Source organism: Carassius carassius, chromosome 33, assembly GCF_963082965.1.
Source record: "Carassius carassius chromosome 33, fCarCar2.1, whole genome shotgun sequence".
In the NCBI taxonomy this organism is placed as follows: Eukaryota; Metazoa; Chordata; class Actinopteri; order Cypriniformes; family Cyprinidae; genus Carassius; species Carassius carassius.
The window spans coordinates 2,104,154-2,131,351 of record NC_081787.1 but is presented as its reverse complement, the minus strand read 5'-3'; the positions used below and the strand labels follow the sequence as shown (position 1 = coordinate 2,131,351).

Genomic DNA, 27,198 nt, shown 5'->3' with positions numbered 1-27,198 from the left:
CGTACCAACGTACCTCTTTTTCAAATCCGGCAATTTTGTTGCCCTTTGTGTCAATGAGTGACCCCTGGGGCTCACAGGTGATGACATCACGCGTCTGCTTGGGCAGAGGCAGCAACTGCCGCACTTTCTCCAAGCTCTCGGACTGACGGTCACCGAGCTCTTTCTGCAGGGCAAAACAAACAAAAGTCTTACATTTCCAGAAGAAAAGTGAGTGGCACATGTCTGTGCAAATGCACAAAATCACTGCCGTGATGATATAGTGTTGCTGATCACAGTTGCTACTGGCTTAAAACTAAATTGGGATTGGTTTGATTTTTTCATTTTGTTTTTTGAAAGAAGTCTCACCAAGGCTGCATTTATTTGATCAAAAATGCAGTTAAAAAAAATTATATTTCTATTTGAATATAGCTTCAAATGTAATTTATTCCTGTGATGTGAAGCTGAATTTACAGCATCATAACTCCAGTCTTCAGTTGTAGTAAAATAAAGTAAATAAAATTAAGTCATAATATTTTGAGAATAAAGTCGTAATGTTTTAAGAATAAAGTCACAGCACTGAGATTAAATCTGTAGTACTTTGAGAATAATGTCGTGATATTTTAAGAAAATAAAGTCATAGCAATATGAGATTAAAGCCAATATTTTGAGAATAAATGTCGTAATATTTTAGGAATAAAGTCACAGCATTGAGATTAAATTTATAGAATAAAGTCAAAATATTTTTTTGAAAGAAGTCATAGCAATATAAGATTAAAGCTGTAATATTTTGAGAATAAAGTCGTGATATTTTAAGAGCAAAGTCATAGCACTGAGATTAAAGTCACAGTACTTTTAAAATAAAGTCGTAGCGATATTGGATTACGCATCGTAATCTTGAACAAGCTTAAATAACATGAACTAGAATTAATGTGACAATTTCACCTACTCCGCAAAAAAAACAAAACGTCTGTAGTGTCCAACCTTTCATTCCTCATATGTATTTCACATTAAAAACAAAGTCTGAAGTGGACTCCATCTCATTTTCTGACGTAAATAAGTATTTCTCGGTCTCACCCTGAGCTTCTTGACCAGGTTCATGTAGGCCCTCTTATTCTCCTCCATGCTGCCTTGAGAGATGCTGGACATGTCAGCCGCCAGAGTGCCGTTAATCAACACGCTCAGCATGTCTAACACCGTCGTGAAGAGCTCACTAATGGAAAACAACAAACATCATTATCAAATTAAGAGAGTATGGCAAAGGTTGATCAGAGACTGTGTCGGATCTCACTTGTTAGACTGCATGTCCACTGTGCCACTGCTGATGATGTCCAGCAGAAGCACCGCCCACTCCGTCGTCTGCTGTGTGCTGCGCTGCACCGTATCAAACATCCCTCCCACCTACAGACCACGAGACACCAAACAAGAACTGAGCTCAGTGTAATTTAACCGAATCTCAGTGACATTCATTTGTCTTCTAGGCAGAGTTTAACCTCGGTGCATGCAATACAAGGAAATGAGATCGATGAGAGGCAGATCAACACACAGATTGTGCTTCTTAGGTCAGACAGATGATGTATGAGAAACAGATGACGGTTGCGCACCAGATTGAGTCGCAGCTTCAAGGCCTCGTGCATCATCTGCTTGGCTTTGCAGTCGTCCTGGTACTGGTCCTCTCGCCAGTTAGTCACAATCTGACGAGGAACACACCACATCAGTCTTGAGAGATGAGAAGCATTGACTGACAGTCACTGGGTGTGTGTGTTGATGAGGTACCTGCTGGACTTGGCTGTAAAGGGAAGTCAGGAGACCCTCTCTCTGCTCATCTTGTCCCTTGAGACACGTCAGCACCAGAGAGAGGAAAGGCTGCTGGCTCAGGAGAGACATACTGAGAGAGAAAAGAAAACGGAGGAAATGGTGATTCTTGATAATACAGCTGCTCATGTTCATTATTGTGATATATACCATATTACTGATCATGCCTAGACTGTAAGCACAAAACAACAAGCACCGTTTTTAATTAGCTTGAACTCTATATTATTTTAGAGTGTTGTTGTTTAGAATCAAACTTACACTACTGTACACAAGTTTGGGGTCAGTAAGAGTTTGAGCAAAAGCTCCTTCAAAAAGCAACCTGGGATTCCAGAGGCATTCAAAATAAATACATTTATTAATATATATATATATATGTATATATATATATATATATTTTTTTTTTTTTGTAAGAACTTAATCTTTAATTCAACAAGGACAGATTCAATTGCTCAAAAAGGGACAACAAAGACATTCAAAATGTTTTAAAATATTCAAATTGTAAAGAATCCCTGTTCTTTTGAACATATTCATCAAAGAATACAAAAAAATTAATAAATAAATAAATCAGTTTCCACAACAATAAGCAGCACAACTGCTTTCAACATCGATAATGATAAGAAATCAGCATATTAAAATGATTTCTGAAGGATCATGCGACACGGTCATAGAAACGCATCTCGGAGGGCAGTATGATTTAGTTTCTTATCGTTTATAACGACTTTAAGCAGAATATCTAGGCACATTTGAGGCACTTAGCATCAGGAGAAAGGCAACAGTGTAAATAAACCTGTGTGTTAAGTCGAATACCTTTTTTGTTTCTGCCGATCTCTTTCTTTCCTCGAGGAGGGTCCCAGATGCTGTCCCTTCTCCAGCTCTTCACCCGCAGCCTTCAGCACGTGACCCTGCACTGAGGTGGGCAGCTTCCCAATCAGAGGAGCCACTAACCAGACCCCTGAACGCTCGGAGGAACTGGAGGAAACACAAACATGCAGGGCATGAGCTGCACAGCACAGCTTTCTGGAGAAGAGAAGGCCAGTCCATCCACTCCATCAAAGTGAGCAATGATTGGGGTCACCGACCTGAGCACAGGTTTGGGTTTGCTGGCACTGTTGGTATTGGAGACGGAGCTGCTGGAAACCGCAGAGCCATTCATGGTGGGGTTACTAGAGTTCATCTCAGCAGACTTCTGGAAAACCTCAATGGTGGCCTTGGCTATGTTCTCCAGAAGAGAATACAGCTCCTGTTAAGGATGGGTTCAGATGTACAAACCTTAAGAAAAGACGAGAAATCATCGAACGGTGATGAACTCAGCAAACAAGCTTCGGCTTACGTTGTTTGAGCTTTGTTTGATCATGAGCTGCAGCTCGAGAGACGACTGTCTCATGGTCCACTGGTCCATGTTCTGTAAGCAGACGAAATATGGAAAGAATGCTTTTAAAGCAATCAAAGCAGAGCTTAAGAGCCCCAGCTGGAGGTTAATTGTCTATGAAAACTAATCCAGAATAATGAGCTGCTGTGAGACCCACATAAATCATTCATGGCTAAAGGGTGTGAAATTAATAATTAAACTCAGGGAAATGACTCTCTGTTCATTCTATTCTACAGGGTTTAAAAGCTGAAAGTCGCATTTCTTTGCACTGACAGCATCACCAAATGGATTTGCAAAATCAATGACTGTTTTCAAACAGGTTTCCAGAAAACTCCTCGGCAAATGTTTATAAGATGGTATATTACAGTGTTTCCCCAGGACTCTGTGAGACTATGGTGAGTGGACACCTAACCATCTAGAAAAGATTCTACATATATAAGTAAAGGAAAAATTAAGAAATCTAACCTCTTTTCAGTCTGCATTGATTTGTACCAGGACTTTAAAGTGGACTAAAAAACTATTTTGTTGTGACAGTGACACACTGGTATTTTTAGGAAGCCAAACTAATTAAAAATAACAATAAAGATAATGAAAAATTACTATTATAACTATTAAGACAAATCTATTACTATTGTAAAACAACTGCACTGTAAAAAAAAAAAAAGATATTTAATAATAGGTAAAAAAGAAAAGAAAAAAAGGAATATATAAAAATTTACAGACTGCTTGAAAATACTCAGTTTCTCTGGATTTATCTAATTTTTAGTTGTGTGTTTGAATAAAATAAAATTTTTATTTTATTCTGTTAACTACTGATGACATTTCTCTCTTCCAAAATGTTGTCACTAAGAGCATGCAATGACAATTGGTCGAGATAACAAAAATATGCCGTGTTTTCAGACGTTTAGATTCATTTTTAGACAACAAAATACCAATGTTTTAACTTCAGAAGAGTTAAGAAGTCAATATTTGGTGGAATAACCCGCAAAAAAAAAAAAAAAAAGATTTACAAGACTTTTTATTTGAAATTTGAAAAATGTTACCAGACCTTCTTAGAATATAAACATATTTACATTTTTCTCAAACCCATACCTAGTAAATCTAAAGAAACTGAAAATATTCAGGTGGCTTCTTATTTTTTTCCATAGCTGTAAGGGGTGTAACGGTACGTGTATTCGTACTGGACCGTTTCGGTACAGGGCTTTTGGTACGGTGCACGTGTGTACCGAATGACCGAATGAAATATTTTGTGTGCGGAACATGGGTACATTTTCGTTTTTCCAAACAAACATATTAAGTGGCGGAAGTCTCCGCTTTTAGCGCAAATCCCGCAGCTGATTCTAAGGCCAACGTCACACTGCTGCGTGGCGTTTCTGCTGCGTGGCGTGCGTGTGGCGTTTCTGCTGCGTGTCAGTTGCGTGACGGCTGCTTCGCGTTTTCTGTGTCTTTACACACCAGAATCGTGCCTGACGCGGCGCTGGCGCCATGCTGCTGCTGTAGGTGACATAGAGGGAGACCGCCGACAGACCAGGATCTTGTCTTCACGACAACAATATCTATAATTCATGTTGAGCATAAATATAAAGCCTACTGATAAAGGACACCATCAACAGTATTGACGGCAAAATAGACTATGTTTGACAGGTGCAATATGCCAGTGTGTCACCGGCCTAAGGTTTTTAAAAGGCATCACGCGAGTGTGAACATCACTACAACTAGGAAAAAATGATTGTAATTCAAACGCAGCTCCCGTCTGCATTTAAACAGACCTTTGCTCTTAATTCAGATCGGTCCAACGCAATAACGAAATCTGAGCAGCTCTAAAAACTGAAACTGTTGATGCTGCACTTTGGAAAAGTTATATATTTTTAAATATGAGCAGGCCTACAAGCTGGGATTGGTAATGCTGCACTGTAATCATAGTTATTTATTTATATTTTTCATTATATTTTATTATATGATGTTGGTTTGAGACAGAGTATTTTATTTAGTGGAGAACTTGTCAGCAGTATTTTATTTCTTAATTTTTTATTTTTTTATATATATTTTATTAAAATTAAAAAAAAAATAAGAAAAAAAAAAGTGTAAACAAATTGTTAAAAAAATGTTATAGTAATAAACAACCTGCAGTTTAATGTTTGCATTTCTTTCCCTTACTGTACCGAATTTTTGCGTACTGTTACACCCCTAATAGCTGTATATAAAATACATGGTGTGTCTTAATTTCTTCACAAGTGCTAGGCCCTGGAGCTTTAATTTTGGTGGTAATCTGCAACCAGGCCTTATATTTCCATGACAGCAGGTATACAAACACTTCTCATTACTAACCTTGAGAAACAATGTAAACATGTCCACAACATTTTCAAATTCATGCAACGGAAAATAAAGTGAACCTGGTGCACATTGTGCTCCCAAATGCATAAAAATATCCATATATCAGCATAAGCAGAGAGTAGGTTTTCTGCATTTACTGTGAACCATACGTGCTGAAACACAAAGCATTAGAATATATAGCCTGCTTAATTAAATTACAGCCTTTTCCTAAATGCACGATGATAATTTGCAAATTTGGATTTTAATTCGAAAGACAGATACTTTGCCAAAGCAACAGCACAAAACACTTTTGTTATTGTAGGTGAAAATATATTTTTGGTTCTGTATGGAACTGGCAGGATAGATTACGGTATGGGAAACACTGTAATGTTTAAAGTAGGGCTGGGATAAACGATTATTTTTTAAACGATTAATCTAGCGATTATTTTTTCGATGCATCGATTAATCTAACGATTAATTTTTCAGACCGATTTGATTTCGATTATCTCCCCATTAATTGACTACTAACAATTTATACATGTTGATTTACATATCTGAATGAAAAAAAACATCAATTCCTTAACATTGCAATATATGTTTATTGCTCTTAAAATTACAAAATAAAAAAATTACTAAGAATGCATTACTTTGCACTTGTATAGAGACAGCATTCAAAAAAACCTTGAAAACACATAGCTTACTGAAACAAGCTTACTGAACACATAGGGTCTAGCTTACTGAAAAAAGAAGTTCTTTCAGATGAAAATAACAACAACTTGATGTCTAGTATTCAATAAAAAAGTTCACCCAAAATACTTGTTTAGAGCAATTGAAAGAATACAGTATGTAAATGTAAACTTGAGGGCTTTAAGCTAATACAGAGAGTGCTTTTACAAAAAAAATTAACAGTGGGAGCCAGCAGCCTGTCATGGAGAAAAAAAAATCTCCGAATGCTCCACGTGAAACTTTGGTGTTTCGCCCTTTTTCTATCGTGTTTAATGATTTTGATTAATATGCACAAGGGAGGGAGAGAGCAAGAAGCGCTCGTGTTGTTTGAAGACTGTGAGTGCGCGCGCAGCCGGGGCTCTCTCTCGTACGCGCCCTGTCACTGTCACTCACCGATCAAATAAGGCTTTGACAGCCGCCAAAAAAAAGATCAATGCAGAAAAACCCCTGGATTGGTTATATAACGTTGGACAGAATGTTGATCCGGCCATCGCGTATATTCAGCGCACATAAGGTAAACGTATTTTTTGCGTCGACGTCATCGATGACCTCGACGCGTTGTCCCAGCCCTAGTTTAAAGTAATATTCAAATGTATCTTAACTTAATGATTTCGATGTAATGTGAAAATCTAAAAATTGACTATACTACTATAAAAAGCTCCGTCGACTCAGGAGCAGATGTTCAGATGGGGTCAAGTGAGAGCGTGTGACCTGCAGGATGCGTTTGATGCGCTGTCTCTGAGGATTCTCGCCCTCCTCACTGTCCAGATGCCTGTGCGGATAACAGATGAGCTGCAGTAAGCGCTGAGCTTGGATGTTTACCAGCACTGGATCCTGCAGAGCACTGCTGTCCTCCGACAGAGACTTCAGACACCGCTCACCCACCCACTCCTGAACCACAGACAAAATGCATTCCCACAAGATTTGGATGATCACATCATCATTATCTAGCCAGTGGTTAGGATGTGAAAAATGTGAAAATATGTGACCCTGGAGCACAAAACCAGTCTGAAGTCTCTGGGGTATATTTGTAGCAATAGCTAAAAACACATTGTATGGGTCAAATTTAGACATTTTTATTTTATGCTTAAATTCATTAGGATTTTAAGAAAAGATTATGTTCCATTAAAATATTTAGTAAATTTCCTACCGTAAATATATCTTGAGTAGTAATATGCATCGCTAAGAATTCATTTGGACAACTTTAAAGGTGATTTTCGGATCAGTAAAAAAAATAAAAAAAAAATAAAAAAAAATTAGCCTCATGACTGGTTTTGTGGTCCAGGGTCACATATTTCCACAATTTCAGTCTATACTGGTATTATAACAGCTAAAATTACTCTAAGTAGGACAATCTGATCCTCTTGAAACCCTCACCTGTTGGCAGATGCTCTTCAGCACATACTTGGCGTAAACCACCAGACTGGCCGTTTCAATCGAGACATTACGTCCTCCGGATTTTTTGGAGCCCATGTCATCCTCTCCGATGTCATCCAATCCAGCGGAGTGGGAGAAGCCTGAACCCTTCAGCTCAGCATCTCCTGGAGAAATACACACAGAAGTCACCGTTTTTAGGGACCAATCAATTCTGAATGCATAAACTGCGTCTCATCTCCATCTCCCAAACTCCTCTAAGCTTTGATCGGTTGCTTTTGGCCAAAATCCCAGAACAACATCCATATTAAACCTCAATAAACCTGTTGTCCTCTCACATCAAAATCAAACCACTCATTTATTTGTTTTTTTTTAAACAAGTGCATGATCTGTGCATATTTCCTTCCTGATTTCAGACGAGACGGCGTTTTCACTGGTATTACGGATTATGGTATTTAGCTGGAAATGAATGTTAAAAAGACAATAATTGATGGATTAATGTGGTTTTATATTTTAAAATATTAGTTTTTAATCAGCTGTTTGGATTCACATTCTGACGGCACCCATTTACTGCAGAGCATCCATTGGTGAGAAAATAATGCAAAGCTTCATTTCTGCAAATCTGATGAAGAAACAAACACATCTAAATCTCGGATGGCCTGACGGTGAATGCATTTTTTAGCAAATTGTCATTTTTGGGTGAACTATGTCTTTAACCTCCCTGTTTGAGTCCCCTGTTAAAGTCTCAAAGTCTCACCGAGCATGAAAACAGCCTTTAACACGGCAAACACGGCTCCCACCACAATGCTGTTCTGAGAGGCAGCCAGCAGATGTCTGTCGCAGGACGATCGGATGCCCACTGTGGATTTGTCTGTGGACAGAAGCATTATTCTCAGCTTTATGGGTTCATCTAGAGTCGGTCTGATGTGAAAAAGAGAGTTCGAGTTGATTTGGAGGGAGCTGTAACCTGATTTGGTGCCGTCTTGAGGACAGGGGTTGCGCTGTGGGGTTCTGAACAGATGAAGCAGGATCCGACAGGTAAGTCTGGCTCCAGATTCAGAATCCTGCTCACTACAGGCTGAACACACACACACACACACACACACACACGTCACCTCAAGTGTCTTCTATTAAAAGGCACTGGCCTCAGAATATGACTCCTATGACTCAAACGAACATAAATAAACACCCAGGCATAAGAATCCTATGAAGTTCCCAGAATGATCCTCAGACTTGATTTAAGGTGTTGGTTCAACCAAACACACATTTTGCCATAAATTGCTAAACCATATGTGACTCTGGACCAAAAAAACCAGTCTGAAGTCGCTGGGGTATTTTTGTAGCAATAGCCAAAATACATTGTATGGGTCAAAATTATAGATTTTTCTTTTATGCCAAAAATCATTAGGATATTAAGTAAATATCATGTTCCATGAAGATATTTAGTAAGTTTCCTATCATAGATATATCGAAACGTAATTTTTGATTATTAATATGCACTGCTAAGAATTCATTTGGACAACATTTAAAAGCCAATTTTCTCAATATTTCGATTTTTTTGCACCCTAAGATTCCAGATTTTCAAATATTGTCCGATCCTAACAAACCATACATCAATGGAAAGCTTATTTATTCAGCTTTCAGATGAGGTATAGATCTCAATTTCAAAAATTGGCACTTATGACTGGTTTTGTTGTCCAGGGTCATGTATGTTGTTCCAAACTGAATGACAGAAATGTTGAAATAATTTAAACAGAAGGTGAACATGTTTGTGATGAGAACCAACCTCACTGATTCCAGCATGTCAAGCAAGTTTGAGCATCCATTTATAATTTTTACTGAGCTCTGTGTGTGTGTTGATCAATGTTTATGAGTGAAACATTTGATGGTTGGACAAAAATGTTTAGAGAATAGTAAAAACACCTTAATTTGTGTTTCAAAGGTGTACAGAAGTCTTTTGGTGTGAAATAACATGAGGGTGAGTAAATTAATTTTCATTCCTGGGTGAACTATCACTTTAAATTATTACGCAAAGTTATTGGGCTTTTCTGAATGAATTTTGCTAATTTTGTAGTTCAGCAGCTCAAGTTTTTATTGTGGGGGGAAAAACTGGAATGATATGATGATTGAGTAATCAATTAAAATTTTAATTAAAATGTAAATGTTTTAAATCAAATAACAGGAAGAAACTCAAGAATTGTTGCAATGTGAGCTTGTAATATGTCATTGAACAGAAGTACTTTTAGTAGAATATCATTTGCTTTAGGAACAGAATCCCACCAGTATTAAAATATGTAGAAATGTATGGTTTTTCAAAAAAAAAGAAAAAGAAATTGCCAGCTCTAAATTTTAAACATTTATAGGGAGTTTAAATTTAATATTTATGTATTGATTTCTTGGTAACTCTTGGTAAAGCCTATATGTACAATGCATTATACAAATAGTAATAATGAAGCTTGTAATGCTTCATATTTTCATAAATAACTGTAACCCAAGTTAAAATGCATTAACAATATTTGATCACCAGTTTTAATGCATTATCCTTTCTAACAATGAATAACTAAGTATTATAATTTATAACAACTGTGGTTTCAATTATTAATGAGATCATACAAAATATAAGGCGCATTACAAGGCATGATAAATGCATTTAAACTACATTTATAATTAATTATATATAAAGGCTTTAAGTAAAGTGTCATCTTTTTTTTTAGAACATCATCCTGCTCTAGGACTTCAGATTCAGTCTGTCTAAATTTGGCACATCTTATATTGACCTTATGTATTACCAATATGCATTGATTAAATAAACATAAAAAAAATTAATGACAAAGTATTTTTTCCCAACATTTACATGTTTTCCCACAGCTCTCTCTCTAAATATGCACTTCTGAACACCATCTTTCACTGCTGCCCTGAATAGCTCCTTGTGTGTTGAGCCAATCGGAGACAGAGAGAGAGACTGTGGGCGGCAGAAGCAGCTCTCTGGCCGCAGGACAAAGCTAAAGATGGAGCTGCCCGGTGTGAAATGTGGAGACATCAAACAGGCTGGCAGTTAGTACTGACGTCTGTCTGATTTCTCTGAACTCTCTCAGGTAACTGTGAAAAACTGAACGACTCCAAGAGTGAGGTATGCAGTGACTGAGTGTCTGTATGGCAGGAATACTGAAGGATCTGTACCTGCGTTCAGAAGGGAGGGAATGGCCACACAGCGCACCAGATCCTCCAGCAACAAACACTGACGAGCTATCAGGATGGCAACGAATGTCGCCAGCGAGTCGTGGAAAGACAGATCACTCACCTGCCAAAGAGAAAACGTATTCAATTACCACCAGGAACATCTCGAACAGCTATTTAAAGGGACAGTTCACCAGAAATGAAAATGTACTGCTACTCAACTACATATCAATGAACACACATGGTTCCTGAAGATATATCGAGGTCTTATGAAGAGAAATGACCGGTCTGTGCAAGAAACTGAGCATTATTTATAACATTACTACCTTATCCAGAGACTCGGACAAACGGGAATACAATTTGTTTCTGCGAACTGGTTCTTTCAGACAGTTTGTTTCAATGAACTGGTTAAATTCACTAATTTGTTAATGTTATCATGCAATTACATCGCGTATACACCATTATATTATTAAAGCACCCAATAATGATGTGGATGTTTAACATTCAACATTAAAATTTATGCATTTAGCAGACGATTTTATCCAAAGCGACTTAAAGTGCATTCAGGGTAACATTTTTTACCTAACATGTGTTCCCTGGGAATTGAACCCCCAACCAATTCAATTAATTCACTAAAAAGAACCAGTTCAAACGAATGATTCATTTGTGAACCAGACATCACTCTGGACAGAGTCTCTGGGTTACAGGTAATGATGCTGTAAATAATGTTCAGTTTCTTGCACAGACTGATCATTTCGCTTCATCAGACTTCAATATTTCATCAGGAGCCACAAGAGTTAATTTTGTGTTACTTGATATGCGGAATTGCATTTCATGAATCACAAGGTACCACCGTTTCAACTAAAAATCTTCTTTACTATTCTACTGAAGAAAACAAAAGGTCGCCAACATCTTGGATGGCCTGAGGGTTAAATCATCTACACATTTCACCACTCATCCATCGACTTCTAGCTGAAGAGTAACTCTTCTAGTCATTCTACGTCAACCTTGATAATCCACAAAAATCGATCTAAACATGTTTTAGACATCTGCACAAGTATGCTTAAAACACGAAATGAGATCAAACGGCTACAACATGTAAGCAGTCAATGCAACAGATGAAATCGGACTCACGTCAACGTTGCAGAGCAGATCGTTGAAGCCACAGTTGCCGTTGTTGGAGGAGCAGCAGAGAGCCTTGAGCACTCCCAACCACTCGGCGCTGAGAGAGCGACAGTACGCCGTCAGCTCGGCACACAGGATCCCGATATCATTCACCCTGAAACAAACCACACAACAGTTCCTCACCGCAGGAGAGCAGGGCAGCTACGGATGCCATGCAGATGTTCTGCTATTACTGAAGATGTTTATGGAAACTCATGGTGCGTTCAGACCAGAAGCATTAAGCGAGTGATTACCATGTTAAGTCAATGGAAAGACGCGAATAGACAACCTACGATGCGATTCGCGTGAATGACGCGGCGCGGATTGAAAGTTTAGAGCATTTTTTCATGCGCGAAACGCGTGATTCTCATGAGTTGAAAAAGCTTGAACGTTTATCTTTTTATTTAGCCATGAGGTTTAACTAAAGACTAGTTACATACTTTTTGTCTTGAAGTGTTAAAGACAGATGTTAATCTATTCTACGATTTAAACTTTGATAGTAAAATGGTAAAAATAAAATTATCTTTAATTGTTTACTGCTACCGTAAACTGCCTTCAGGCTAATTAACTGGAATATTTCACAGTTTGATTATTACAATTAACCGATCATTTTTAACTGTAGGTTTTCTTACATTGCTTTTTTTTATCAAAAAAGTTATTTATATTAACCCTCAAAGACCGATATAGCCGCCCGCGGCTAAAAATAACTGTTGTTTTTTAATGTTTAATAACTTTTGAACCGCTAATCCAATCTGAATGCTGATGTAAAAAGCAGTGATGTAAAGCAGAGATTCTCCATGTTTCGGAGATATCCCATTTATTTATTGGATATTCAGAGGCGCCGTAGTGCACGTGATTACGTCATCACATTTTGACAACATTGATTCGTCAGAAGAAACCAATGCTTTCGTTCCTCTGAGCCAAACATAAATGATTGTTGACGCGTAGTCCCACCCCCGAGCCCAGATTGGTTCAAACTGTACCATATTCAACCAATAAGTAGTCATTTGAACTACAACTTAACATATTGCTTTTGAAATATGAACGAACACAAAGTGAAAGTGAAGTCTGTCGCGAGTGCATGGATACAAACACAAACTAACACATTTGCATGAGAAAACTCTGAAAAAGCACAAAAAAACTCACAAGAGAACTTTTGAGATAAAACAAATCAAAACCAAGGATGAAACAGTGGTACATATTTGATAAAGCACTGTATACTTGCACTGTATTATTGAAGACAATTTGTGCAATTGTTATACTATAACCTATGCTGCATATATAGTTTGTTTTTATAGTTCATACTCAGATTGCAAATATATTTCTCAGAAGAAGAAAAAACCTTGTTTTGTTTGGTTTTATAATCAAATAACACTCTTTCCATTTTCTTTCTCATTAAAATGTTTTTGGACACATATCTATTGTTAGTTAACAAAATAGGCCTGTTTTTTACTTAAAAGCGCAGATAACAATTGTAATAAATGGCTATAATTTGCTTGGGGAATGGTATATTTAAACAAAAAACATTTTTGGAAGTGTAAAACACCCAGACACAACTTTCTAAAGAAAAATACCCAAACTTTAGGAGTTTCTGTTTGAGTACACAGTAAAAAACACCCAACTGTTGCTTGCATTTTTCTTAAAATTCGGTAATTTCATTCATTCTTTGAGAAAACGAAAGTAAAATTGAGACTTTGAATTAGTTAAACTTAAACTGTAAGTCCTCCTGTTTATAATGATATATGGCACTTGATGCTGACTGCTAGAATAGGTCTGAAAAACAAAGAAGAGTGCAGGTGTGTCAGGCGCCCCAAAAATGTTCTAGGTCTTTAAGGGTTAACAATGTTATATAAATGTATATTCATATTCCGAATTATATTTTATTTTTAGTTATTTCGTTTAGTTATATTATTATTTTAGTAGCCTATTTTCAGTTTTAACTTGTTTAATGTGCATTTGTCAATTTTTAATTACTATTTTACTACTAAATATATTGTAGGCAGTTAATTTTACGAACAGTTGCTTTGCGACGATTTGTATTGTGAAAAGCACTTTATAAATAAACTAATTTAATTGTATACTGGGGCTTAGTTTTAATTTAAGTACAACATTTCAAATTTTCGTCTAATACTTAAATCTTATTTCAACTATTAGATGTTTTTAATCTTTCATAATGTACCTGATGAAAACATAAATCGACAGAATCAGATGCTCACCTCTCGGGATCACGGTGGTCCACGCACACATCCATTAGCACGTTACACACAAAGCTGTATCGGTTAGCTGGGCTGTCATTGAGGATCTTTCCCACCATGGAGTGGTTGAGGTTGTGCGCGGTAGGATTAGCGATAGCGTCGATCATGAACATCTGATCCCACAGCATGTTAGAGTCTGATGGGTCAATGTTATAGTAGATGGAGTTCTTCACCTTTGAGCAGAACTCACTGTGGGAATTCACACAAATCCAGACACTATTAGAGACCAGGAATATGGGCAAACACTTAAAGGTCCCGTTTTTCATGCTTTTTTTAAGCTTTGATTGGGTTTACAGTGTGCAATATAACATGTGTTAATGTTTCACGTGTAAAAAAACACAGTATTTTTCACACAATTCACATCTGTATACCACTGTTTTCACGGTCATAAAAACGGGGTGATGACTTCCTTGTTCTATAAAGTCCCTTCTTCAGAAATACGTGACGAGTTGTGATTGTGCCAGCGGTTCCTATGTTGTAATTCGACAGCAGCTGAGCACACACTGCCCTCCTGGAAATGCGATTGGGCTAGTTTTGAGAAGCAAGTGGGCAGGAGCATGTGCTGGAGATGTACTTATAATCACTGGAGCGTTTTTACTGACGAGATGCACATGAAAATCGCATTCGATTTTTTTGCACAGCCCTAACATCTAGTTAACAAAGCTAAACAGCGTTGCCCTTAGTGTAATAAGTTACAGAAACTGTTAAACGCACCAACTTAAATAATAAAATACACTTACCGGTTGTGGTCCATAAACAACGCCTTCTCCAGACAAAGAGGGAACTGCTCCATCTTTCAAGAATAATCTTTGTGCGAATCTGGCATTAAACTGATTGAGATTGAGGAAGTTGTCCTCAGAAAAATGTGCTGCACATAGTTTTACATGTGGATTATAAGTTTCGGGAACTGAGTTAAACATAAATTGTAACCATTAATCTCCAAGTACAGCGTCCCTGGGAACGCCAAACAAAGGTGATTGGACTCCGAGATGAAAATAACAGTGTTTCGACGACATGGCAACAAACACAGCTCTTCCTCTTCTCCGTTGGAGCGCAACAAGACCACGCCCCCTTTTTGTGGGCGGAGGTTAGTCAAAAAACTGTTCTAGTGATGTCATTACTGCAGGAACTAGAGGGATGTAGTCCAAACAGGTCGTTCGTTGTAGGCGAATTCTGTTAAATAAAATATCTCGCTTGGCATTGAACTTTGAGCTTTAGAATTGTACAGATATTAGTATATTAGATATACTCTAACAACAACATTACACTCGAACTAAAGTTTAAAACATGGGATCACGAAGAACGGGACCTTTAAACAGAAGAACGGATTTGTTGCTCTTACCTGAAAATCTCTCCAAACTTGCTCTTCAGGTGACTGCAGGAGGTATAGAGGTCGTAGAAATAGGCCAGGATACAGCGTTCGGTTGAGGAACAATCTGCTGGGTTCACGCCAGACTTGACAACAATCCTCAGCCTGCAGAGAATGATACTATATATTCGTCACTGTCCAAAAAAAAAATAGCTCACCCTAAAATGAAAATTTGCTGTTAATTTACTCATCCTCAAGTCATCCAAGATGTAGGTGACTTTTCTCCTCAGCAGGACAGGATAGAAGTTTTTTAGCAGAAACTGTGGTCCTTGTTGATTCATAAAATGCATGTCCAAAACAAGCATATAAAGAAAAACTAAATTAACACTTGTGGCTCCTGGCGATATATTGAGGTCTTATGAAGCAAAACGATCAGTCTGTGCAAGAAACTGAACATTATTTATAACATTATTACCATTGGTTATTACTTGTAACCAAGAGCTTCACAAAATGGGAATACGATTATTTTTAGCAAACTGGTTCTTTCGGACAGTTCGTTTTCGTGAGCAAGACACTTAACCCCTAGTTGCTCCAGAGGCGTGCGACCTCTGACATATATAGCAATTGTAAGTCGCTTTGGATAAAAGCGTCAGCTAAATGAATAAATGTAAATGTAAATGTTTCAATGAACTGATTAAATTCACTGGTTAATTTACATAATCATGCAATGGTTCAATAAATTCACTAAAAAGAACAGGTTCAAAAGAAAGATTCGTTTGTGAACCAGACATCACTTGTTTCAGGTAATAATGTTTTAAATAATGTTTAGTTTCTTGCACAGACTGACCGTTTCTCTTCATAAGACCTCAGTATATCATCAGGAGCCACAGGGATTCATTTGGTGTCCTTTGATATGCTTTTTAATAAAAAAAATAAAAAAACGGGCATCCCCTGAATTGTATTTTATGCATCACCAAGGACCACGATTTCAGCCATAAATCTTTTTTTAAATTAACAGCCAATTGTAATTTTTTGGTGAACTTTCCCTTTAACTTCATTCCAAAAGCTGTGATTTCATTGTCCTATCAAGTTGCAGACATGAATATGACATACCCATCAAAGACCTGTGCGTTCTGGTCAGGGTTGAGGATGAGGCAGGAGTGGTATCTCCGCAGAACGGCCACGATACACAGACAGAGACCTGTAGTGTAACTTCCCGCTAGGTTAGAGGACTTCAGCAAGAGTTCTGCTTCCACCAAACTCAACTCATTCAGCAGCTACATGACACAACACACGCTCAAGCTAATCACTGATGGACAACCTAATAATGCATTTTTTTTTTTTATAAGCATGTACGAAGTGAGGGAGAACATTTATAAATTGGAACCGGTTTGTAGTTTTATTTTGGCTGATCTCTATTCCAGAACTGCACACAAACCACATTGCAATCATTTCCCAAAATGTAATTTGTGGGTAATGTTTATAAAGTCTGTAAAGAGGAGAAAACACGATTCAAGCTCACTTTTTGTAATAAAAGAAAAATATGTTGAGATTTATAAGAATGTATAAGGAACTGATTGAATCTTCAGAAATGTTTCAATGGCATAGTCTTTTACTCTTAAACGCCATATAAAGAATATTTAAGTACCGAAATCCAAAATCATATGGAACAGTGACCTCAAAACTGAGGTACGTAATGAAATGTGACTTCTTTTACATCCCTAACTCATACGACCCCAAACAGAGAGTCAGAGAAGATATTATGGGATCAGCTGTCATACCTGTATAGCGAAGTCAATGAGGCCACTTATATTGAGCGAATACTCCATGAGGTCGAAGATGAACTGGATGTGTTGGACCAGTGGGAGGTGGTAGGACATCCCTAAGGCAAAGCTGGCGATCTGTTCCATAACATTCCTGGACACCTGTGAGAACCCAAACACACCATCTGAATCACAGCTGAACGCTAATAAAATTTGGACAAAGTCAGGATTTACAGGGAATTTAAATCAGTAGGTTTGGATACGCTGCACAAAGTTTGCCCAGATTTACAGTCTGGATGCTGGAAAATTTAGAGCCAGTCTACAGGAATTAGGAAGATTGAATGGACTTATTTTGCAGAAAACAATGCAATGATGGGCACAGATTCTTGACTGATGAGGTGTAATCACATCCATAATTTGCCAAATCCGAGTCCAGTCATTTCAGTAGGAATCCATGAGATTGGGATATCCATTGTGAGGCCAAATCTTTTCACCAAACAGATTTCGCTTGTGTTAAGAAATGGAAAGCTGATTCATACAGTTCGCAAGTAGTGCATTGAGCTCTCTTTCATGGACAAAAACACACAAAACGTCTGTTTTTGAGGGGCGACTTTAAAAACAGTCTTAAATGAGTTAAGTCCTAAATGACTTTAAAGAGTTCTGATGTGTGTCAGACCTGCATTAGGTTTAAAGAGACAGCCCTGCTTTTAACCTGAAAACAACAATGACTCCACCATCAATAATCGTACCTATTTTAAAAATACAACTTTAACGATGAAAACTTAAAAAGGCACTGTAGCATGTTACAAAGCTTTCACTCGATGATATTATATTTATTTCATTAGCTGTCAAGAACAACTGCCATGATTTTACTTCATATTTATTTCCCTTGATTAATGTTAATAAATTACTCACTATTAATTAGTGATTTAAGCAACTTTATGCATAGAGTAAGATTCGTGGAAACGTAATAGAAAATTACAATCACGTGCAGTGTTTGCAAAATGGTGAAAAGTATATTATGGTTTAACTCAACAACAAAAAATAAAGCAGGTCACTGCAGTTCATTGATAAAAGTCAGGCTGACCTGAGAAGTGACCTGGTGCTGGTCAAAGTGTGAAAGGTGCTGAAATTTAGAGAAAATGTCTTCAGCGGTGGGAAAGGCCTCGGGTTTACTCCTCTTCCTCTTCTGAGCTTCCTCACCTCCTGAGGAAAGAAAACAAAAGACAAAGTCAATGGGTCTAGATCTATGAATATTAAATGACAGGATGAATAAATGGCTTCTTTGAGTGTACTACTCCTTTAATAATCATTGCAGTTCAGTTTTCAGATTGAGTTTGTCAGATTGAGATTGTCGCACCTGTCTCTGCTGTACTCTTGCGGTTGAGGACCTTCAGGATGTCTTTGGTGATCTTCTTGATGGCGTGGCGAGCTTCATCTCGCTGTTTGCCAACCCCATAGAGAACCACCAGACGCTGGTTACACTCATGACTTGCGCTCTCCTCCTGAACAAAAATACGTTTAGTCACGATTACAGTCATATAAACCACCATTAAAGACTCTGGGAGCGGAGCGTTTATTTAAACGTTTTAAAAACTCAACCAGCCTGCATGAATTTAATCAGAAATACAGTAAAATCAGTTTTATTGCCAAATAGTATTCCAATTTAAAACAACCATTTTAATTTAAAATGTGTATTTTTTTAGCATTTTAATCCAATGATCTTTCAGAAATAACTATAATATGTTTTATATGTCTATAATATGTTGGTGCTTAAGAAACAATATTATTATTACTGTTAATGTTGCAAACAATTAAGTTTGTGCAAACCTTGATACATTTTTGACGAGTATTTAAAATAACAAAAGGAGAAAATGACAATCTTTACTATTTTGAAGAAAGAGACCATTTTTATATCATATACTGCAACACTTAAGTTTATATACCAATGCTCACTATTAAGTCGTTGCTTATTAGCATGCATACTACAAGCATATTTGGCTGTACACTATATAAAAAAAATAGATTTTGTGGTTTTATCTTAAATTTACAGTTAAATACTGTAATTTCCTTAACTGATATAATGTTTATATACACTAACTTATTGGAAGTACTCAAATCTTCCTTATACCTTTGTAATACACTGCTATCCACCAAAAGCAGGTGGTGATGAAAGAAAGCCCATCACAAGTAGCTTTTAAATAATAACATGCATAGAAGATGCACAGTGTCATTCACACAAGCACTAAACACCATCAAGGTGAGACTCATTAAACTGAAATACGCGATAAACATTAATTTAACGACATTATATGTAACACACAACCCCAATAAACATAACAGATAAGAAATGAAGAAACCGTTATTTCAAAGAAAAAACATCAAATTCAAACTAAATTTGAAATGCAATGCATAGAATTCTGGGAACGTCAGTTTACGTTTTTTCCCGTTTTTTCTGTAGCATTTTTACTGTTTTTTTACCATTAAAATCACATACGCTTTTTTACAGTGTACTTATAATTACATATTTATATAATTACATATAATTACTTATTTACTTACATATTAATGCCTTATTCTGTATTCTAGATACTTTAATGCAACCCCATACCTAAACTTAACAACTACCTTACTACAGTAACTATTACTAAGCAGCAAATTCGGAGTCTCAGTTCATCGTGAGAATCTAAAGTGTGATCTTATTAACTTATCTAAAACCTCAAGCTCACCTGAGGAATGGGGAAGTGTGTGGCGTACTGTATGTGACGGGGCTGCTCGTAAACCAGCGGGAAGGCAGTGTTTTTGCTTTCCTGATCTGGGGCAGGTTTCTCCGGGGAAGGGCTTCCCTTTGACTCACAGTGGATCGAAGGAGAAAACATCTGCTGGAGGATCAGCAAACATCAGCTACCATCACTATTACAGAAGTCACACAAGTTTAAGTGAAATGCTTTCTCCGACCTCATCAAAGTTCGCACTCGAGTTGTGATCGATTTCCATTGACTCGGACATACCAGTATCCTAAAAAAAATAAAAAATGTTAGCATTGAGGTATGACTTCATCCAACCAATCATTTTCCACTTGGGGAAAAAAAGCTTCTTGCCTCCATTTTTACTCTGCTTCCTGTGTCCTGCTCTTTGTGCTCTGATTCGTCGGAGGGCTCGTCGCTGGGGGAGCGTGGGCGGGGCAGATGGGAGTCGGAGGCCAGGTCGCCTCGTGAGATGAGGGTGCACATGTAGATGTTGTGTGAGAAGACGTCATGACGGATGAGCTCGCAGAAGAGGAGCACGAGATTGGAGAACTCCACTCGCTCGCTCTCATTCCCGGGCTCAGCTTTACAGACACAGAGACAAAGCTTTACCTCATATGCACTATCGCCGAAACGTTTGGGGTCAGTAGGATTTTTATTGTTTTTTTAAAAGATGCTTCTTCTGCTCATAAATGCTTTATACATTTGATGAAAAATACTGAAAAATCTGTAATATTGTGAAATAGTATTGCAATTTTAAATAACAGTTTATTGTCTTATTATACTTTAAATTCAAATTTATTTCTGTGATGAACAGCTGAATTTTCAGCATCATTACTGCAGCCACAATGTCTTCAGAAATTATTCTAACATGCCAATTCATAAATATTTTTCAAATATTTTATTTTTTTTGGAACCTGTGACACTTTTGTCAGGATTTTTTTATGAATAAAAAGTAAAAAAGAACAGCATTTATTTAAAATATAAATATTTTGTAACAATATACACTGTAGTTCAAAAGTTTGGGATCTGTAAATTTCTTCCTTTTTTTTTTTTTTTTTAGAAATTAATACTTTTATTCAGCAAGGATGTGGGAAATTTATACAAAGTGATAGTTAAGACTTCTATTGTTACAAAATGCTTCCATTTTAAATAAATGCTGTTCTTTTTAACGTTTTATTCATTAAAAAAATCTTGACAAAAATGTCACAGGTTCCCAAAAATTAAAAATATTGAGCGGCACAACTGCTTTCAAAATGTATCATTTCTGAAGGATCATGTGAAACTGAAGACTGGAAAACTTGCATCAATTAAATAAATTATATTTTAACGCATATTAAGATAGAAAGCTGTTATTTTCAACGGCAATAATATTTCACAATAATTCTGTATTTTTTATCAAATAAATGCAATCTTGATGAGCATAAGAAACTTCTTTTAAAAAAGCAATACAAATCATTCTGATCCCCAACTTTTGAGCAACAGTGCATACCTTTTTTAAAAGCATAAACCTTCTCTAAAGTGGTTAATGGAACTGGAAAGAAACCCATACAGATGCTAAAACATGAACTTACTGAGCACAGGTGCTTGTGTGTCCAGGAACTGAAGCAGGACGTCCTGGAAAACAGGGAGAGTGGCAGCAGACAGAGACCCTGAGGACACCGAGCCCTTCTCATCCACGACCTCCGACTCTCCACACCGCTAAAAACACACAGGAACATATCACTGTGAAAACTGCGCAGCTGGACATTACCACACCATTTTCATAATGGAAAATAATGTTTCCGGCAGCACCTCGGCCTCAATCTCCGTCTGCCTCTTCTCCAGGAGTTTGGCCACCACCATGGCTCTGTGCGGCCCCGACCTTTTACAGGAAACAGCCCACTCACACAGCAGGGTCACCACCGCATCATCATCTGGACTCATCTACAGTGACATTACACATCAAACATCAGATCAAGCGAAAACATCTCAGTGTTATATAATTAGTACTACATAGTTATTACACATTAATTACATTGTTATTAGTTTAGTTTTTTTTTTTGTTTAGTTTGTGCTCACTAAGGCTGCATGTAAATTACAGTAAAAACAGTATAACTATGAATTGAAATAATTAAAAACTTTTCTAATTTAATATAATGTGACCTAATTTAAGTCGCTGGGGTATATTTGTAGCAATAGCCAAAAAAAAAAAAAAACATTGTATTGAAATAAAAAATGATTGATTTTTCTTTTATGTTAAAAATCATTAGCGTATTAAGTAAAGATCATGTTCCATGAAGATATTTTGTAAATTTCCTACCGTAACTATATCAAAAGTTAATTTTGGATTATTAATATGCATTGCTGAGAATTAATTTGGACAACTTTAAAGGCGATTTTCTCAATATTTTGATTTTTTTTGCACCCTCAGATTCCATATTTTTTAAATAGTTGTAACTCATCCAAATATTGTTATATCGTAACAAAACCATGCATCAATGGAAAGATGATTTATACAGCTTTCAGGTGATGTATAAATCTCAATTTAGAAAAATAGACCCTTATGACTGGTTTTGTGGTCATATGTTAAAGTGTAATTTATTCCTGTGATGCACAGCTGTATTGTCAACATCATTACTCCAGTCTTCAGTGTCACATGACCCTTCAGAAATCATTTTAATATGCAGATTTGATGCTCAAGAACCATTTCTGATTATTATCAAACTGTAAGTCTTTTTCAGGACTCAATGATGTATTTAAAATATAAATTTTTTGTAACATTCTAAAAGTGTCTGATCCTCTAAAATTCCATAAGAGCGAAAATAAAAACACCGTTGTCTTTACCTCGTGTCCGTCTTTGCTCTGTCCCGAGCCGAAGATGCGGTTATACAGCGAATCGAGGGAATTGCTGAAGTCAGACTTCTCAAAGCTGTGGTTATCCAAAACCTCCAGCGTATGCAGAACCCGGCTGATGGTGAAACCTATAATCATATATCATACAGTCTTACCCAGGACAGAATAAATCCAGAGTGATGCTGAAGAGCTCCTTCATGCCCACCTGCGGTCGTCTCCTGACACTTATCGAAAGACCAGCGAAACTCCACCGCCTGTCCTCTCTCTTTGATCTGCTCTTCAATCTCCCTCACTTTGACACGCACCTGAGAAGCATCGCATTGCTTTAGATTCAATGCTCTGATTAGATGAAAAGCCAGTGTGGAATCCAGTGAAAACGAACCTGCTGGTTAAAGCTGCTGTTGTCCCCAGGCATGGGAAGATTAGATGGCGCAATCGGCAAGAGGTCTAATGGCGAGCCGGTCTTATTTCGGCTATCGGTCAGAGAGTAGTGCCAGACCAGAGCGCTGGGACAACACAACACGATACTCTACAAACAGAACGAACACGGTGTCAAGAGAAACTCAATGTCAGGGATCAGAGAAACACAGCACAGATCTGTGGCAGAACCTGCAGCATGCAGCTGAGTCCAAACACCACGGGTCTGTGCTGGGGGCAGATGTAGAAGTCTGTGAAGGGGGTTTGTGGCGGGTTGCCCCCTGCAGGCTGGGAGGTCGGGGTGGGGGGTAGAGCGTTCCCTTGCTGTGCCGAAATGCCGTGTGAAGGGTGTCCGCCTGGACCTGGTCCGAGACTGCCATCGCTCAGCAGCAGATTGAGCCGGCGTGTGCAGAAATACGCCAGCCGTCTCGATAAATACGCTGACTGCACAAACTCTCCCGAGTACTAAAATAAATAAAGACTGGGTCAAAATAAGCACACTGCATTCGGATAACCACCATGTCAAGACACGCTCAATCCTTTAAGGCTTTTGGGTGCTGATTCTGGGAGACAAATCTGCAGAAATCTTAGGGTAAAACCAGGTTAAAATGTGAGCACATTTAGTTTTCAACTACTGAAAATTGATCCAATTCAACATAGTGGACATACTACTTTTAAAATTTGGAAAATGAATATTTATGGCATACTAGGCACAAGTATGTCCAATGCATATGTTTTGATAGAGGTGAAACAAGATGCATTTCTATTCTCCAAAGTATTTATTCTTCAGACATTCCTCTTTAAAAGAAAAACACATCAGGTGAATGCAAAGTTAAACTTTGTTTTTTTTGGCCACTGAAGAGGTGTACAATTTACTCCTGAAGACAGAGACTCCAACATCGCTGGAAAGGAACCACAGAGGGCCTTAAAAAATTAAGTTGATAAAAGAAAAAGTTTATTGAGATCCAAAATCTAAAAGGGCTTTCTTTACTCCAGAATTTACTTCTGGAGTCACAGACATGCAAACTTTGGAGAAAAAAAAAAAAAAATGGTGCTTTTTGAAATGGCATCACTGGCACATAATACAACAACGATTGCTGAAGTCAACAGATTTTGACCAATCTCTGTGTCAAAGTAATATAATGATGCTGCCATCCGTATGAAATCATTTTTACCCTCCTGTGATTTGCCTCTGAATCTGGTGAAAATTGTCATTTTGACCCTGCTCTACAAAACAGTGGATTTTACTGTAAATATACATCCGTGACATTTTATATTTGGGATTTTTTTTTCTTCATGTATTGCTTTTACCATAAAAATATTAACAAAATCAATAATTTGACCTCTGATAAAACAAACACATTTAAAACTATTATGCATATAATACTAATTCAAATTTTTAAGTACTAAAATAACAAAAAAAAAAAAATATATATATATAAAATAAAAATCAAGATATTTTTAATAAACTAGCATACTATTGATACTAAACGATCAGTCCAAAAAACACTTTTTGAATTGTCTAAATGTAGTTGTCATTTGTAATGAATGGAAGCTGCAAGGGACAGTGAATGTGCAGATGTGCTGTGTTAACACACCTGTAACAGGAGCGGCAGCAGGAACCGCAGAAGCTCGTCCTCTCCAGGTCTGATCTTCTCAAAACACTCCAGCACCCAGGTGAGGAACTCGTGTCTGTCTAACATGCCGTCCTGTCACACACGATTAACAATCCCATCAACACATACAACAAAAACACTCCTCTTCTGCTCAAGAATTAGAAATGCAACAGTGGCCAGTATGACATATGTGACCCTGGACTATAAAACCAGTGTCAATTTAGAAAAATTGAGTTTCATATATCATCTAAAAGCTAAGTAAATAAGTTTTCCATTGATGTATGGTTTATTAGGATCGGACAATATTTGGACGAGATACAACTATTTGAAAATCTGGAAATATTGAGAAAATCGCCTTTAAAGTTGACCATTTCATTTGGCAAGGATGCATTAAATTGATCAAAAGCAACAGTGAAGACATTTATAATGTTATAAAAGATTTGCGTTTCAAATAAATGCTGTTCATTTAAACTGTCTTTTCAAAGAATCCAGAAAAAAAGTATCACAGTTTCCATAAATAAATGTGTTTTGAGCAGTTAATCGTGATATTAGAATGATTTCTGAAGACTGGAGTAATGATGCCGAAAATTCAGCTGTGAATCACAGAAATAAATTGTATTCTAAAATATATTACAATAGTAAACAGTTATTTTAAATTATAATAATATTTCACAAAACTGCTGTATTTTTGATCAAATAAATGCAGCCTCGGTGAGCTAAAAAAAATAATAATAATAAAAAAAAAAAAAAAAAAAAAAAAAAATCTTACCAACCCCAAACTTTTACACGGTGGTGTATATATAAACGGTAAAGTGACTTTTAATGAATCCATGAAAATAATATCTTCATTTGTGTTCCAAAATTAAACCAAGTTATGCGTTTGCAATGAGAATTTTCATTTTTGGGTGAACTATCCCTTTAAAAACGTCATCTTTGTGGGACATAATTCCATGTTTCTAGTTGCTTTCCCTTGCAAACTGACAGCAGCACAGCACGCACCTGAAACATGAACATGGCCAGCTTCTCGTTGTACTCCCACTGTTTCATGGCGGTCTCCACCTCAGCAGGAGGAGCAGGAAGAGGAGACCCACAGCCCTGGCTGGGAAACTGTCTGTAAAACTCTGCCACCTTCTGCAGCTGCTCCCACAGGTACTTCGTTATGATCTGAGTCCATTCTGCAGAAGCCAGATAAAGCCAGTGAGGCATTGCAGCACACAGCACAACAACAGAGATCTTCATTCCCAGATTAAACAAGGACAATGTTGCATGCTCGATATATAGAGCGATGCACAATAACCATACTAACCTATGCAGGGGTCAATGACGTGCCGCTTCTTCACCTTGGTTTCAGTTATAGCAGCGTGATACGCACACGTCATTTTAATCATCCAAGCGGATCGCATCACCGGCACACAGTACTTGGCAAGATAGCCAAACACTTCCTCTTTCTTGCTGAAGATGGGAACCTAGTGCACACATACAGCAATGAGACTAAAGCAAAAGCTAAAGAATAAGTTCACTTCCAGAAAAAATCCTGATCATTTACTCAATCCCATGTCATCGGGGATATTCATGTCTTTCGGTCTTCAGTCGCAAAGATATTAAGGTTTTTGAATTTCCATATAATGGACTTCAATGGAGACCAATGGGCTGAAGGTCCAGTTTCAGTGCAGCTTCAAAAGGGCTCTACATGATCCCAGCCGAGGAATAAGACTTATCTAACAAAACCATTGCTTGTTTCTATAAAAAAAATTATATATATATATATATATACACACACTTTTTAAACGACAAATGCACATCTTGCACTAGCTCCACATTACATAATCACGTCAAAATCATCCAACATCGTTGTTTTATATATTTTTTTTATAAAGGACATTTGGCTTTCTTTGCACATTCACATTGTAAACACTGGGTCTTGTACTTCTGTGACCTTTCCAGCATGATTAAGTAATGCATGAAGCCAATCTAGTGCATGATGTGCATTTGTGGTTATAAAGTATATAAACGGTCCTCTTGAATTTATAACGTTCTTTCTGACATTTTTTGTCAAAATTGAGTTATTCACATATGACAAGCTATTTACATCATGAGATAACGTTGCGTACATTTCGGGACTTTTTATTTAAAATACAAAAAGGATCCATCTACACAGTCAAAAACTTTGAAGTTCACTGTCTCAAAACTTCTCTGAGTGCAGATAATTCCAAGGGGATGGAATTTAGAGCGATGGTTTTGTTAGATAAGAGTCTTATTCCTCGGCTGGGATCGTGTAGAGCCCTTTTGAAACTGCATTTTGGACCTTCAGCCCATTGGTCTCCTTTGAAGTCCATTATATG

At 37.2% G+C, this 27,198-nt stretch overlaps 1 protein-coding gene across 1 annotated transcript in view; it reads right to left on the bottom strand.

Annotated features, from left to right (window-relative positions):
• LOC132113487 (mediator of RNA polymerase II transcription subunit 12-like) overlaps positions 1-27,198 on the bottom strand; it is a 40,097-nt gene that overhangs the window by 10,092 nt on the left and 2,807 nt on the right. The window contains exons 4-35 of the mRNA XM_059521268.1: positions 26,163-26,322; positions 25,856-26,031; positions 24,839-24,949; positions 23,433-23,705; positions 23,206-23,352; positions 23,029-23,128; positions 22,815-22,951; positions 21,783-21,914; positions 21,563-21,689; positions 20,343-20,572; positions 20,200-20,259; positions 19,971-20,120; positions 18,602-18,746; positions 18,329-18,447; positions 17,260-17,403; positions 16,592-16,755; positions 15,512-15,643; positions 14,131-14,358; positions 11,885-12,029; positions 10,754-10,874; positions 8,541-8,651; positions 8,331-8,444; positions 7,577-7,740; positions 6,911-7,090; positions 3,122-3,193; positions 2,871-3,031; positions 2,599-2,760; positions 1,753-1,864; positions 1,581-1,670; positions 1,268-1,377; positions 1,054-1,189; positions 14-163 (exon numbers count right to left, since the gene is read on the bottom strand). Of these exons, the coding sequence (XP_059377251.1) occupies positions 14-163; positions 1,054-1,189; positions 1,268-1,377; positions 1,581-1,670; positions 1,753-1,864; positions 2,599-2,760; positions 2,871-3,031; positions 3,122-3,193; positions 6,911-7,090; positions 7,577-7,740; positions 8,331-8,444; positions 8,541-8,651; positions 10,754-10,874; positions 11,885-12,029; positions 14,131-14,358; positions 15,512-15,643; positions 16,592-16,755; positions 17,260-17,403; positions 18,329-18,447; positions 18,602-18,746; positions 19,971-20,120; positions 20,200-20,259; positions 20,343-20,572; positions 21,563-21,689; positions 21,783-21,914; positions 22,815-22,951; positions 23,029-23,128; positions 23,206-23,352; positions 23,433-23,705; positions 24,839-24,949; positions 25,856-26,031; positions 26,163-26,322 (4,563 nt within the window). The remainder of the gene's footprint in view (positions 1-13; positions 164-1,053; positions 1,190-1,267; positions 1,378-1,580; positions 1,671-1,752; positions 1,865-2,598; positions 2,761-2,870; positions 3,032-3,121; positions 3,194-6,910; positions 7,091-7,576; positions 7,741-8,330; positions 8,445-8,540; positions 8,652-10,753; positions 10,875-11,884; positions 12,030-14,130; positions 14,359-15,511; positions 15,644-16,591; positions 16,756-17,259; positions 17,404-18,328; positions 18,448-18,601; positions 18,747-19,970; positions 20,121-20,199; positions 20,260-20,342; positions 20,573-21,562; positions 21,690-21,782; positions 21,915-22,814; positions 22,952-23,028; positions 23,129-23,205; positions 23,353-23,432; positions 23,706-24,838; positions 24,950-25,855; positions 26,032-26,162; positions 26,323-27,198) is intronic.